Source organism: Vigna unguiculata, chromosome 4, assembly GCF_004118075.2.
Source record: "Vigna unguiculata cultivar IT97K-499-35 chromosome 4, ASM411807v1, whole genome shotgun sequence".
Lineage (NCBI taxonomy): Eukaryota > Viridiplantae > Streptophyta > Magnoliopsida > Fabales > Fabaceae > Vigna > Vigna unguiculata.
In genome coordinates this window covers 29,480,467-29,493,535 of record NC_040282.1, presented here as the reverse complement: position 1 = coordinate 29,493,535, position 13,069 = coordinate 29,480,467, and the positions used below count along the sequence as shown (strand labels likewise).

The 13,069-nt window shown below is 28.7% G+C and overlaps 1 protein-coding gene and 1 long non-coding RNA gene across 2 annotated transcripts; both read left to right on the top strand.

Annotated features, from left to right (window-relative positions):
• The first annotated feature begins 7,690 nt into the window (after window positions 1-7,690).
• Window positions 7,691-9,047, top strand: LOC114180699 (LRR receptor-like serine/threonine-protein kinase ERECTA). Its single transcript, XM_028067001.1, has 2 exons — window positions 7,691-8,911; window positions 9,027-9,047. The coding sequence occupies exons 1-2, from the start codon at window positions 7,691-7,693 to the stop codon at window positions 9,045-9,047; spliced, it is 1,242 nt and encodes a 413-aa protein (XP_027922802.1).
• Window positions 9,048-9,126: 79 nt separating this feature from the next.
• LOC114181761 lies at window positions 9,127-12,464 on the top strand. The gene is made up of 2 exons (XR_003603915.1): window positions 9,127-10,509; window positions 12,233-12,464. It is a non-coding gene; the product is annotated as an uncharacterized LOC114181761 (long non-coding RNA).
• The last annotated feature ends 605 nt before the right edge of the window (window positions 12,465-13,069 follow it).

Genomic DNA, 13,069 nt, shown 5'->3' with positions numbered 1-13,069 from the left:
CGAGCAACTCTCGCCTGAGCGAAAACACCAGAAACTCATCCCTTGTTTCTGCGCAAGATCTCGCCTAGGCGAGCCAGTCTCGCTTGAGCGAGAGTCACTCTCGTCTAAGCGAGACAGCTTAGCCTGAGCGAGAATTCGCCTAGAGTTTGGGTTGTTCTCTGTTTCGAGCCTCGCTCAGGCGAGAATGACTCGCCTAAGCGAGAAAGTCCTTTCGCCTGGGCGAGACCTTTCAGCCTGGGCGAGAACCTCTGCAGCTGAGTGTTATTTCCCTGTTTCTAATGGATGAAACTATGTTTAAATGTTAAAATATGAACTTAGTTATGATATGCATGAATTGTTATGACTGGTAATACGTGTGGTGAAATTGCATGAAGTTGGAATATGAGAAGAAGTGGTTGAACTAGGATTTCAAGGGAAATTCTAAGAGGAATGTTTTAGTGTATGTAAGGACATAAGGACTCAGTTTTGGTTGGTATCCTGACGCTCCTAGTAACCATTAAGACTCATGTAGAGTATGATGGATTACGTCGGGGGAGTAGCAGGAGGTCCTGGTCTATGGACCCGATCCGCCATAGAGGTGATGGGACTTACCCTGGGAGTGGTTGGGTGATAACCCCTTGTGTCCAAACTCTGCAGAGTTTGGGAACCGTCGCAGGTGCAAGCCACCAAGAGATCCGATGTCGCTTACATAATCCGGATATTGAGTTTAGAGTCATGTATGTGTTGTGGTGGTCTATATGATTCTGGTGATAATGAGAAAGATTGCATGATTTCTGTTTATAATTGAACTGCATGATTCCTTAATCAGATTAGCTTACCCTTGCTTTTTGTGTTCCTGTCTTGTATTGTATGTTTCCTTTGCGATGATCACCTATTTCGGTGGGAGCAGATATGGTTGCAGTGTCAAAGGCACTTCTGGAGGATGAAGAGCCATCGTGTTAGTGTTGAAGAGGAGGTTTCCAGGGGAGCTTTAGCAGTGGTCGGTAGTACAGAGTTTATTAGTTTAGTTTAAGTGTATAAGGGATATATTTTTATAGTCATACCTTTTGTAAGACTGTATTAATATATTGGGTACACTGGATTATCTGTTTTGGAACTATGATGAAACTCCCTATTTTTATTAGTTTTAAGCTGCTGAAATTGGGATGTTACATTTCTTGTCATAAATTATAAAGATAAAATTTAGTGGTTGTATAAATATTAGGATAAGTTTACACTTATTATTAAGAATCACATACATGCTATCTTACTAAAAATAGTAGTATTTTATTTAAAAATAAAGAAAAAAAACTACGTGTACCAAGTTCGGTGACAATTTATATCTTACCATTTATCACCGAACTTGGTAATATATAAAAGTTTGTAATCAATTTTAAAGTCCTTTCTTGTTCTTTAGTAGACTTTTGAAGTCATCTTCCTATAATTTGTTAATTTTAAGTTGTTTTCCATTTTTTTTTTGTATAATTTAAATTGGTTGTATTTTGCAGTTGTATTTTTATCAACTTCTGCTTGGAAATTGATGTTATTCCACCAATAATGAAGAAATACAAAAAAAAAAAATCTTTAAAAAAGATTATTAGATATTTTAGTGGTGACAACTTAAAAAGGTTAGAGAAAGAAGAATAACTTGTACAATTTGTTTACATAACTTAATAAATTATTTTACCTGTATTAGATGAATGTTTTAGTCTTTTTTATGTTCAGTGTTTTTTATACATTAAATTTCCACGTTAATAGAACTGATGGAGATATTTGTTTACTGATAAAATTTTAAACGTTTCAATTCAGTATTTATATTCCTAAAAACATATTTTAGTCATTTTTAAGTCTGTAAAATTATTGAAGCGCAACTTGTTGATTGTGATGTGACCAACCAGGAGATAGAAGATCCCTCATTGTATAGTAGTGACACTAACGTATTCTGGAATTCTTCAAAGTTTTACTATTTTGCTTTCTTTTTGTATTTATTAAATTGTAAAGCTTAAATGGGTGGGAGCAATCACTAAGTGACACTGTAAATGTTATAAACGTTAGTAAAAGATTCAGTAAAATGTGTCGTATGGAATGGGTTGATTCAAAAGTTACACGTTTTCTATATAATAATTACAAAATTTTGTTGCATATTATTTGTGAGATAAATATTTTGAATTTTAACCATAAGTACACAGGCCCCGCGTCCAATAAACTTAGTAAAATAGAAGCTCCCGCGTTCAATAGATCGTAAGGGCCTGGGTTAGGGCCCAGGCCCACTCACAGCCCAAGCCAGAGTCCAAGTCAAGGCCCAGCCCATGAGGTAATCAGACATTATTAATGCTCTATAAATACGCGTGGACCCCAGTAATTAAAGGTACGCATTCATTAATCACTGGTTTGACCTTCTGATAGCTTTGACTTACTTGAGCTTCGGAGACTCTTCTACAGGTAACCCCTCCTGGGTTCAAGCTCACATGTACCAACCGGGAAGAGACCAACTGAGAAGATAACGGACTACATGATAAGGTGATGCTTGTGCTTGACTCATCTTATTTGTTCTCTGCAGGAACAAATTTAAAAAGTTAAAATAACATTTTAATTTCCTAAATTTTTTAAAAGTTATTATGTTTTTTAATTTATACATAAGTTATTTTTAACAAACGAAAAAAATTAATCTTACTTTTGTAACTCATTTTCATATTTTAAAATTGTTTAGACAGAAATTTGTTCACAAGAGACCGATTCAAAAAGAAACGTTTCACACGCTATGCAACGTGAGATATAAGTCATTAAAGTTTCTACAATTGCAATATTTTTTCAAAGTCTCTTATACATATCAAATCAAAGTTATTTTCTTTTTCATTTAGAATTGTATCCACAAAAATTATAATATTTCTAAATAATATGTTATCCAAACAAAACTTGTTTTCCTTACTTTTTTTTTCATCAGAGACTTTGAAGTCGTATTATTTATCTTTTATCAGTTTTAAAACATTGTTTTGGAAAAATATTTAAAAGATTTTAGAAAATAAATTATTTTTATTATTAGTGTCATGTCCAACTTAGAAAAGGATTTCGTTTCATAAGTTATAAGAGATATAATTTAATGGTTGTATAAATATTAGGATAAGTTATAAGAGACATACATGTCATTTTACTATTGAAAGAAAAAAAGAATTTCCAAAAATATATATTTAAAATCTGAGCGTATTCATAAAAAATATTAAATTTAAAAAAAAAATGTGCTTAGACGAAATCATATTTTGTATAAAGTGAAAATGTATAATTATGACTAGATTGATTTTACATGTCAATTATCTATAGCGTATGTGATGGGTTGAATATAAATTTTTCCAAGCCTTATCCTCCTAAATTTTTATCACTTTATAAAGTTCCATGAGTCCTAATCCTTCAAATACTCAACTCTTATACTTGACTTGTTGCATGAATGTGTTAACATGTGAACACTAAGGAGTTTCTATGGATTCGAGTGATAGATTGAATTTTTCAAACAAAATAAAAATAAATTCAATCCAAATCTAATAAAATATATTAGATATAAACTTCAGAGTCATTTTAATTAGAAGAAGTTATATTGAATTTTTCTAATCTAATTTAAATTCAGTCATCAATTAGATTAAATTTAGATTATTATTTTTTTCAAATTAAATTTAAAGGCTAGACAGGAATTTTACCCCAATATTTTGACATTTTTTTCAGGATAGTCCTATAGTTTTAAAGTTCTAAATTTTGTCCCCATTTTAATTAAAATTAGTTAATGCAGTGTCTTTCATTAAGATAAGATTAATGGTGTTGAGAAAATGACAATATGATAGAATATGTATCCAACATCATAGATGAGAGGAATAAAAATATTATTGTTCTCATGTCATACGTCCATAAATAAATAGAAATTTGATGAAGGAGAAACAAATGAAGGAAAAATAGATAAGCAAAGGTAGACATTAAGGACAAATTTGTGAAAAAATGCAAACATTTATTGGTTAACAGGATCACACCCGATGATGTTTTTAAGATTAATACTAATGATGTAATTTTTAATCAACTCAACATGTGTTGGGAATTAGGTGAGTCTAAATCTTATATTGAGTAAAAATAAGAAAGTTAAGCATCACACACAGAATGTTCTATCTACACATAGAAACATTACAAAAACGATCATGACTTACCATTATATCATTGATCAACAGAGATTCATATAGAAGATTAACAGGACACATACAAGTGGAAATGTCTACATACAACAAAAACTACAAGAAGACCATGGAAAAAAGGCTGGAACTTAACTTATGCGAACGAGGAACTGATTAGTCCAAATGAGAGCTTGTTGCGAGATGATCACTTATACGATCTCAAATCTTCAATCAAGTGAACAAAGAAATAGAACTCTAGAAAAAAGTTAGAGAACTCTAGAAAAATAACTTCTAGAGAGATGATGTATTTTAAAAAAATGAAACTCGTTTATAACAAAATTATTTACATTAAACATTTTAATATTAAAATAATGAGTCTCACTATTTTTAAATTATTATCCTTACTAAAATTTCATTTTCTAAAGTTGTATAGTATATCACAAAAATTTTAGAAGTTTTGGCCGATAATAAAAACAACAAAAATTTTAAAAGTTTTGTTGAAGTAATATTCACTTTATTTACTCTTATATTATTATTAAAAGAATATAACATATTTAACATACCCAATAAAACAAAAAAGAAGAAGAAAGAATTATAAAATCATTATAACTATCCAATTAATCGGGATAAAATAAATTATCTATAACAATATATAAAGAGGATTCATATTTGTGTTCATATTTCATAATACCATTTTTACCCTTTACAATATAATTATTTATTAAATTTTTAAAAATTAATGCTTATTTTTACTTATTTTCTATAAAACTTTTTTTCTTTTTTTCTTTTTTTTATTCATCAACAATTAATTTCTCTATTTATTTCACTTTATTTTTAATAAATATAAATATATTTTATATATTAATTTAATAATATTATACTATTATCATCTATTAACATATTATCATTTATATCTAAAAAATATGTAGACACATACGTGATATGGACTCTAGTGTTAATAAAGTATGAAAGTGTAAGTTGGATCGGCCACAATGCACCTTGAATATCAGTATGCAATCTGCCTCCTACTCTGTTTAAAACGTTGGATATGTTTATAGATAATTTTAAAATAAGAAAGAAGAAAACAGTAATAAATGTTTTAAAAGTTAAAATTAGATTTTAATTCTAAAATTTTATTATATAGTTTGCTCAAAAATATACATTTTTAATTTATACATGAGTTATTTTAACATATAAAATAGTTAATTCAACTTTTTGTAACTCATTTCATACTTTAAAATTGTTTAGACAGAAATTTATCGAAAAGAGTCCGGTTCAAAAAGAAACGTTTCACACGCTATATATAGAACGTGAGATGTAAGTGATTTAAAGTTTTAAACTTTTGTCTACTACACTGCAAAGTTTTTTTTTTTCAATTAAAATTCTGTCCACAAAAATTACAATATTTTAAAAATAAATATATGCTATCCAATCAAAAGTTGTTTTCTTTACTTATTTCTAATCAGAGACTTTTGAAGTCGTAGTATTTATCTTTTATCAGTTTTAAGTCATTGGAATTATTCAAGCCCTAATGACAAGTTAGGGAAAATATTTAAAAGAATTTTTCAAACTTAAATTTTAGAAACTAAATTATTTTTATTATTTTTTGCATGTCCAACTTAGAAAGGGACTTCTTTTCATTATAAAAGATATAATTTAATGGTTGTATAAATATTAGGATAAGTTCTACAGTTATTAAGAATCACATACATGCCATTTTACTTAAATACTCGTATTTTATTTAAGAAAATGCAAAAAAAACAAAAAAACAAAAACGAAAACTACTTCGTGTACCAAGATGGGTGATAAATCATTATTTATAAAAGTTTGTAATCAATTTTAAAGTCCTTTCTTGTTTGTTCTTTTAGTAGACTTTTGAAGTCATCTCCCTAAAATTTTGTTAATTTTAAAAATATAATTAGTTATTTTGGAGTTGTATTTTTATCAACTTCTGCTTGGAAATTGATGTTATTCCACCAATAATGAAGAAATACAAAAAAAATCTTTAAAAAAGATTATTAGATATTTTAGTGGTGACAACTTAAAAAGGTTAGAGAAAGAAGAATAACTTGTACAATTTGTTTACATAACTTAATAAATTATTTTATCTGTATTAGATGAATGTTTTAGTCTTTTTTATGTTCAGTGTTTTTTATACATTAAATTTCCATGTTAATAGAGCTGATGGAGATATTTGTTTATTGATAAAATTTTAAACGTTTCAATTCAGTATTTTATATCCTAAAAACATATTTTAGTCATTTTTAAGTCTGTAAAATTATTGAAGCGTAACTTGTTGATTGTGATGTGACCAACCAGGAGATAGAAGATCCCTCATTGTATAGTAGTGACACTAACGTATTCTGGAATTCTTCAAAGTTTTATTAAATTGTAAAGCTTAATGGGTGGGAGCAGTCACTAAGTGACACTGTAAATGTTATAAACGTTAGTAAAAGATTCAGTAAAATGTGTCGTATGGAATGGGTTGATTCAAAAGTTACACGTTTTCTATATAATAATTAGAAAATTTTGTTGCATATTATTTGTGAGATAAATATTTTGAATTTTAACAATAAGTACACCGTTTTTGTAGTTTGTGTAGGTTGGGTGAATCTGGAATGGTATATATATGGCTTACTGGGAATGGTAACCTTATACCAATATCATCTCTTTTAATACATTCTGAAGAAGAATTGTGTGTTTGTGATGATAAACATACAGTGTCAATGATGAGTCTGATTGGTTGAAAGTGATAATATTTATGGTGTGTTTGGTGACATCCAGATTGTTGGTGGTGAGAAGGAGATAAGTGTTTACAAACGGAGAGGGGAAGCACTCCTCCGATTCAAATCTTCCCTTGTTGATCGATATGGCATGCTCTCGTCTTGGTCCTCTGCTGATGCTGCCAATGGAAAGGGATTCGCTGCAGCAACCTCACTGCTAATATCGTAAGCCTTGACCTTCACGGTGAACATGATTATGTAACTGAATCATGGTCTTATTATATCAGCGGAAAGATCCACCAATCATTGATTGAGTTGCAACAATTAAAGTATCTCAACCTCAGTGACAATTCTTTTTCACACAGCCATATCCCAGAGTTTCTTGGTTCTCTCAGCAACTTGAGATACCTTGATCTCTCATGGTGTGGTTTTGACGGAAAAATTCCAAGTCAGTTTGGGTCTCTTTCTCATTTGAAATACTGAATCTTGCGAGAAATTATCATCTTGAGGGTTCTATCCCTACTCAACTCGGAAATCTCTCCAAGTTGGAGTATCTTGATCTCGCAGACAATTCTCTTGTCGGAAATATACCATCCCAACTCGGAAACCTTTCTAAGTTGGAACATCTTGATCTCACAAGAAATTTTTTGAAGGAAATATTCCATCCGAATTTGGGAATCTGTCAAACTTACAACAGCTTTATCTTGGGAATTATTACAATGGAGTACTCCAAATCAACGATGGGGGTAAGTTCCTATTTAATCTCATTTCTTTAACCATCTTTACTTGTGCTCCGTACATGGTCTTGATACTTCTCATACTTTCCTGCAAAACATTGCCATGCTACCAAAACTAAGAGGATTAGGCTTAACTGATTGTAGCCTTTCTGATCATTTTATCCTTTCATTGAGTCCTTTCGAATTCAACTTTTCTACTTCCCTGTTGGCCTTTGATCTTTCTGACAACACCTTCACGCCACCCGTGATATTCCGGTGGGTGTCAAATATCACTTCAAACCTTGTTGAGCTAGACCTTTCTGGCAACAACTTGGAGGGTTCTGTATCCAATCATTTTGGCATGGCAATGAAATCTCTTGAGATCCTTGACCTTTCCCTTAATAATCTCAAGGATGAGGTTTTGAAATCCTTCATGAATATATGCACCTTACATTCTTTAAACATGCAAGGAAATAATTTGACCGAAGACCTTCCATCAATTCTTCATAATTTGTGTAATGGATGTATTAGATACTCACTACAAGATTTGAATTTGGGAGAAAATTATATTAATGGATCTTTACCAGACATTTCAGCATTTTCAGTTTTGAAGTCATTGTATCTTTCAAATAATCAATTATCTGGAAAAATAGCAGAAGGTAATAAATTGTCAACTCAATTGGAATCTTTATCAATCTCATCAAATTTTCTAGAAGGTGGAATTCCGAAATTATTTGGTAATGCATGTGCTTTGCGCTCATTGGACATGAAGGCTAATAACTTGAGTGATGAGCTTTCAACAATAATACATCACTTGTCTGGATGCGCTAAATACACACTAGAACATTTGGGCTTGCAAGAAAATCAAATCAATGGTATGATTCCTGACCTTTCAGCTTTTTCAGCTTTGATGTCATTGGATCTTTCAAACAATCACTTGAATGGGAAGATAAGAGAAGATATTAATTTACCATTTCACTTGGAATATTTATCAATCTCATCAAACTTTCTAGAAGGTGGAATTCCCATATCATTTGGAAATGCATGCGCTTTGCGCTCATTAGAAATGGAGGATAACAGGTTGAGTGTAGAGTTTTCGATGATAATTCATCATTTATCTGGATGTGCTAGATATTCATTAAAAGAATTATATCTACACATGAATGAAATCAATGGCACACTAATTGACCTCTCAATATTCACATCTTTAAGAGTGTTATCTATTGGTGAAAACAAGCTAAGTGGAAAGATTTTAAAAAATATTCAATTTCCACCTCAACTAGAAGATTTAGACATACAGTCAAATTCCTTAAATGGTGTGTTCACTGACTATCATTTTGTTAATGTAACCAAGCTATCTTACTTGGACTTATCTAACAATCCATTAACCTTGACATTTACTCAAAATTGGGTCCCACCTTTTCAGTTGAGGTACATATGGTTGAAATCTTGCTTGTTAGGTACATTTCCCAAATGGTTGAGAAAGCAAAATAAATATGATGAACTTGACATTTCAAATTCTAAAATATTGGATGTGGTTCCAAGGTGGTTTTGGGCTAAATTAGCTTCTGAAATGTGGGTTCAATAGATATTTCAAACAATAGTCTCCATGGTATAATTCCAAATTTTTCTGGAAAGAATATTATTGGTTTCCTAAGTCTTGCATCAAATCAATTTGAAGGTCCTATTCCACCATTTCTACGAGGTTCCATATTTCTTGATTTATCTAATAATAATTTATCAGATTCGCATTCATTTTTATGTGCCAGTGGTCCTGAAAAAACACTATATCAGTTAGACCTTTCACATAATCATCTTTCTGGACAAATTCCAGATTGTTGGAGCCATTTTAAGTCGTTAGCTTATTTAGATTTGAGCCACAACAAATTTTCAGGAAACATTCCTACTTCATTAGGATTGCTTCTTGGTCTTCAAGCATTATTATTAAGAAACAACAACTTAACACATGAGATACCTTTCTCCTTAAGACGTTGTACAAAGTTAGTGATGCTTGATATGTCAAACAACAATTTATCAGGGCAAATCCCTCCTTGGATCGGGAGCGAAATGCAAGAGTTGCAAATCTTAAGTTTGGGAAGTAATAATTTCAATGGAATTTTACCATTACAAATTTGTTATCTGAAAAGCATCCAAATATTTGATCTCTCACTAAATAACTTATCTGGAAAAATTCCTGCATGTATAAATAATTTTACATCAATGGTTAACAAGACATTTTCAAGTAATTATGGACGTCATGAGTATTTTATCAACATTAGTGAGTTTAGAACCAATTACTCATACGATTTGAATGCATTTTTGATGTGGAAAGGTTCAGAACAAATATTCAAGACTACTGAGTTATTACTTCTAAAAGGCATTGATCTTTCCAGTAATAACTTCTCAGCAGAAATTCCAGTGGAAATAGAGAATTTAGTTGAGTTGATTTCATTAAATTTGTCAAGAAATAATTTTATTGGACAAATCCCTTCAAATATTGGAAATCTAAAATCACTTGAATTTCTTGATTTGTCAAGAAACCAATTTATTGGTTCAATTCCTTTAAGTCTTGCTCAAATTGATCGACTCACTATGTTAGATTTGTCACATAATCATTTAAGTGGAGTTATTCCAATTAGCACACAACTACAAAGTTTCAATGCCTCAAGTTACGAAGATAATTTAAATCTGTGTGGACCACCACTTGAAAAATTATGCATTGATGATGGGCTATCTCAAGATCCGATCTTTGAAATTCATGAATATTCTCTTTTCGGTCATGAATTTTACGTCAGTATGACAGTGGGATTTACAATAACCTTTTGGATTACATTTGGCTCAATGTTATTCTTGAAGACCTGATGAACAATTTAATTGACGACATTTATATGGTAATGGTGAAATTCTCCAATTACAAATGGTTGGTGCAAAGTGGATTAAGAGGTAATGTGTGTTGCGGTTTTCTTACACATATTTGTTTGAGCTTTTCACATTATGTTTATCTATACCTCTATAAATATATATATATATATATATATATATATATATATATATATATATATATATATATAAAAGAATATTCTATTTTGATATCTACATTTCTATTTACAATTTTATCCTTTAATAAATAACCATTTTTTTAAATTAAAACAATTGTTTTACTATTTTTATTTTTTAAGTAACCTATTTGTTACTATTTCATTCATTTGATTTTTTAAAATTAATCATTTTTAAACTAAATTAAGTATGTTTAATAAAAGAAATTATCAACAAAATAAATACAAAATTATTTATAAAAAAATTAAAAAAATTATTTACTTTTATTTTAAAAATTAAAAAAGTAAAACGTATACACCATGTATTTTCACTGATTTATCCAATCAGCTTTTCGCATCATGTTTATATATATAATGGTCATAAACGTTACTTTATGTATATATGAGAAACTTATCTCATCAAAAAAACCCAAATAACTAATAAAAATAATTTTGTCACGAGTTAAATTTATGTAATATTGTTGTTGTAATGGTTTAATTTCTTATAAATTGTTTACAAAATACTGATAAGAAACAAATATTTTAATAAATAGTAGATTAAAAATTATAACTATGGAAGGTTTCAGTAGGATTTCATATATTTTTAACTATTTTAATATAATTAATTTTGATAATTATATAATCATGTAAATATTTTAAAGAGACATATAAATAAAAGATAAGTTTTATGAAAAACTGATGTGTGTCTGTTCCAGCTGAAACATAATATTTTCACACTATATTACTCATTATCATATTCATTATTTTTATTCACTAAATAAGATTAAAAAATTAACTATTATTTAAAATATCATAACAATTTCTTTACAATATTATTGTATATTTGTTAAAATAGTTTTTTTTTCTTCTATTTTGAGACTTGAAATGACAAAATAGACCTGTTTGCTTTTTTTTTCTTTTTTGAAAAACGAAAATTCTATTTTAAAAAAAAAAATTATATGGCGAAAGTTTTTTCTTTTTTCATCACTGTTTACAAAACAACGTCTGTTTTAGAATTTTTGTTACAAAAATTCCAAACATCTCTAATTTTCGATTTTCTATTTTTAAGTTTTTTACATTTTCCCACATTTATTTACATTGTGAAAGTTGGCCTTGAAAAAGTATGTTATAAAATAATTTTTGAAAAATCATAAAAACTAACATGTCATTTCTTTCATTTTAAAACATAAATATTTTCCTTTTTATTCTCTCCAGTCTACTCAGCTATTACATTACTTTTTACAAATATTTTTTTTTCTCTTACAGTTTTTAGTATTATTATGCTCTTAAAATTAATAAATGTGATATCTCTAATTTATAAGGATATACATCTAAAAGTCACTTCTTCACTTGATAAGGAATTTTGATGTCAAAGATTAAAGTATAAAAAAATAGATATTAAAATAAATAACTTTTTAAAAGTCAAAATAAAATTAACCAATTATTATAGGAAATAAAAGTTATTTAAATTCTTTTATTTTTCATTAAGAATATGTCTTCTCAATTTGTACTTTGAAAAATATTTAGTTTCTCTTTTGTAAAATATAACATAATTAATTAATTAATTGAGAGTAACAATTCGTTTACACATTTGGGATATTGACATTTTTTTTTTTTGGTTATTTTTTCAGTATCTCAAGATCACACATATCTCAAATGTTTGAGGTTGTAAACTTGGACGAAGCTGGAAAGTATGGTTGGTTTAGTTGTTTTAAACATGTTTTCATTTTATATGGTGTTTTTAGTTCTGTAATTTCAGTTAGAATTGTTTGATGTTGTTCTCTGTTTGAATAAACTGAGGGTGATGAAGTTGGACAAGAAAACTTATTTTTAATTCTAAGTAACAAGACAATGCATTTGCCATCTATTATGCTAATAATTTATTTGCATATTTTTCATCAACAAAACTTTTTTTTTTTTATTTAAAGATATTCGCCTGAAGAAATTAAACATTTTGTCATGTGCCTCATTGTCATTTCTTTATTTATATAGAAATAAGAAAAATGTGAATTCATGAACCCATCATTTCTATTTTTTGACATTAAAGCAAAATAATTTTACTACAAGTTGGTAAATTAAATCAATATTCACTTTACTTCTCAAAATATGCACGAACGTAAATATTATTTTGAAAATGACATTAAAATATATGTTTTGTAGTATCAAGTGGATAAAATGTGTATTTAGTCCTATTAAGTTTTCAAAAAATTAAATACATTTTAAAAATATTGTATTTTTTTCCTTTAACTTTAAAAATATTTGTTAAATTTGTATTAATGAGAAGGATAATCGATAATTTTTATAATTTTAGCACGTAAATTATCAATTAAAAGTATAACTCATTAGTAGCGGATCTTAACCATAAGTTTTAGAGGGATCAAAATAATATAATTATTTGATCATTAAATTGTTGGATCTGTAACGTCCCAATTAAATAGATAAATTCAATTTAATTAAACGCCTCATAC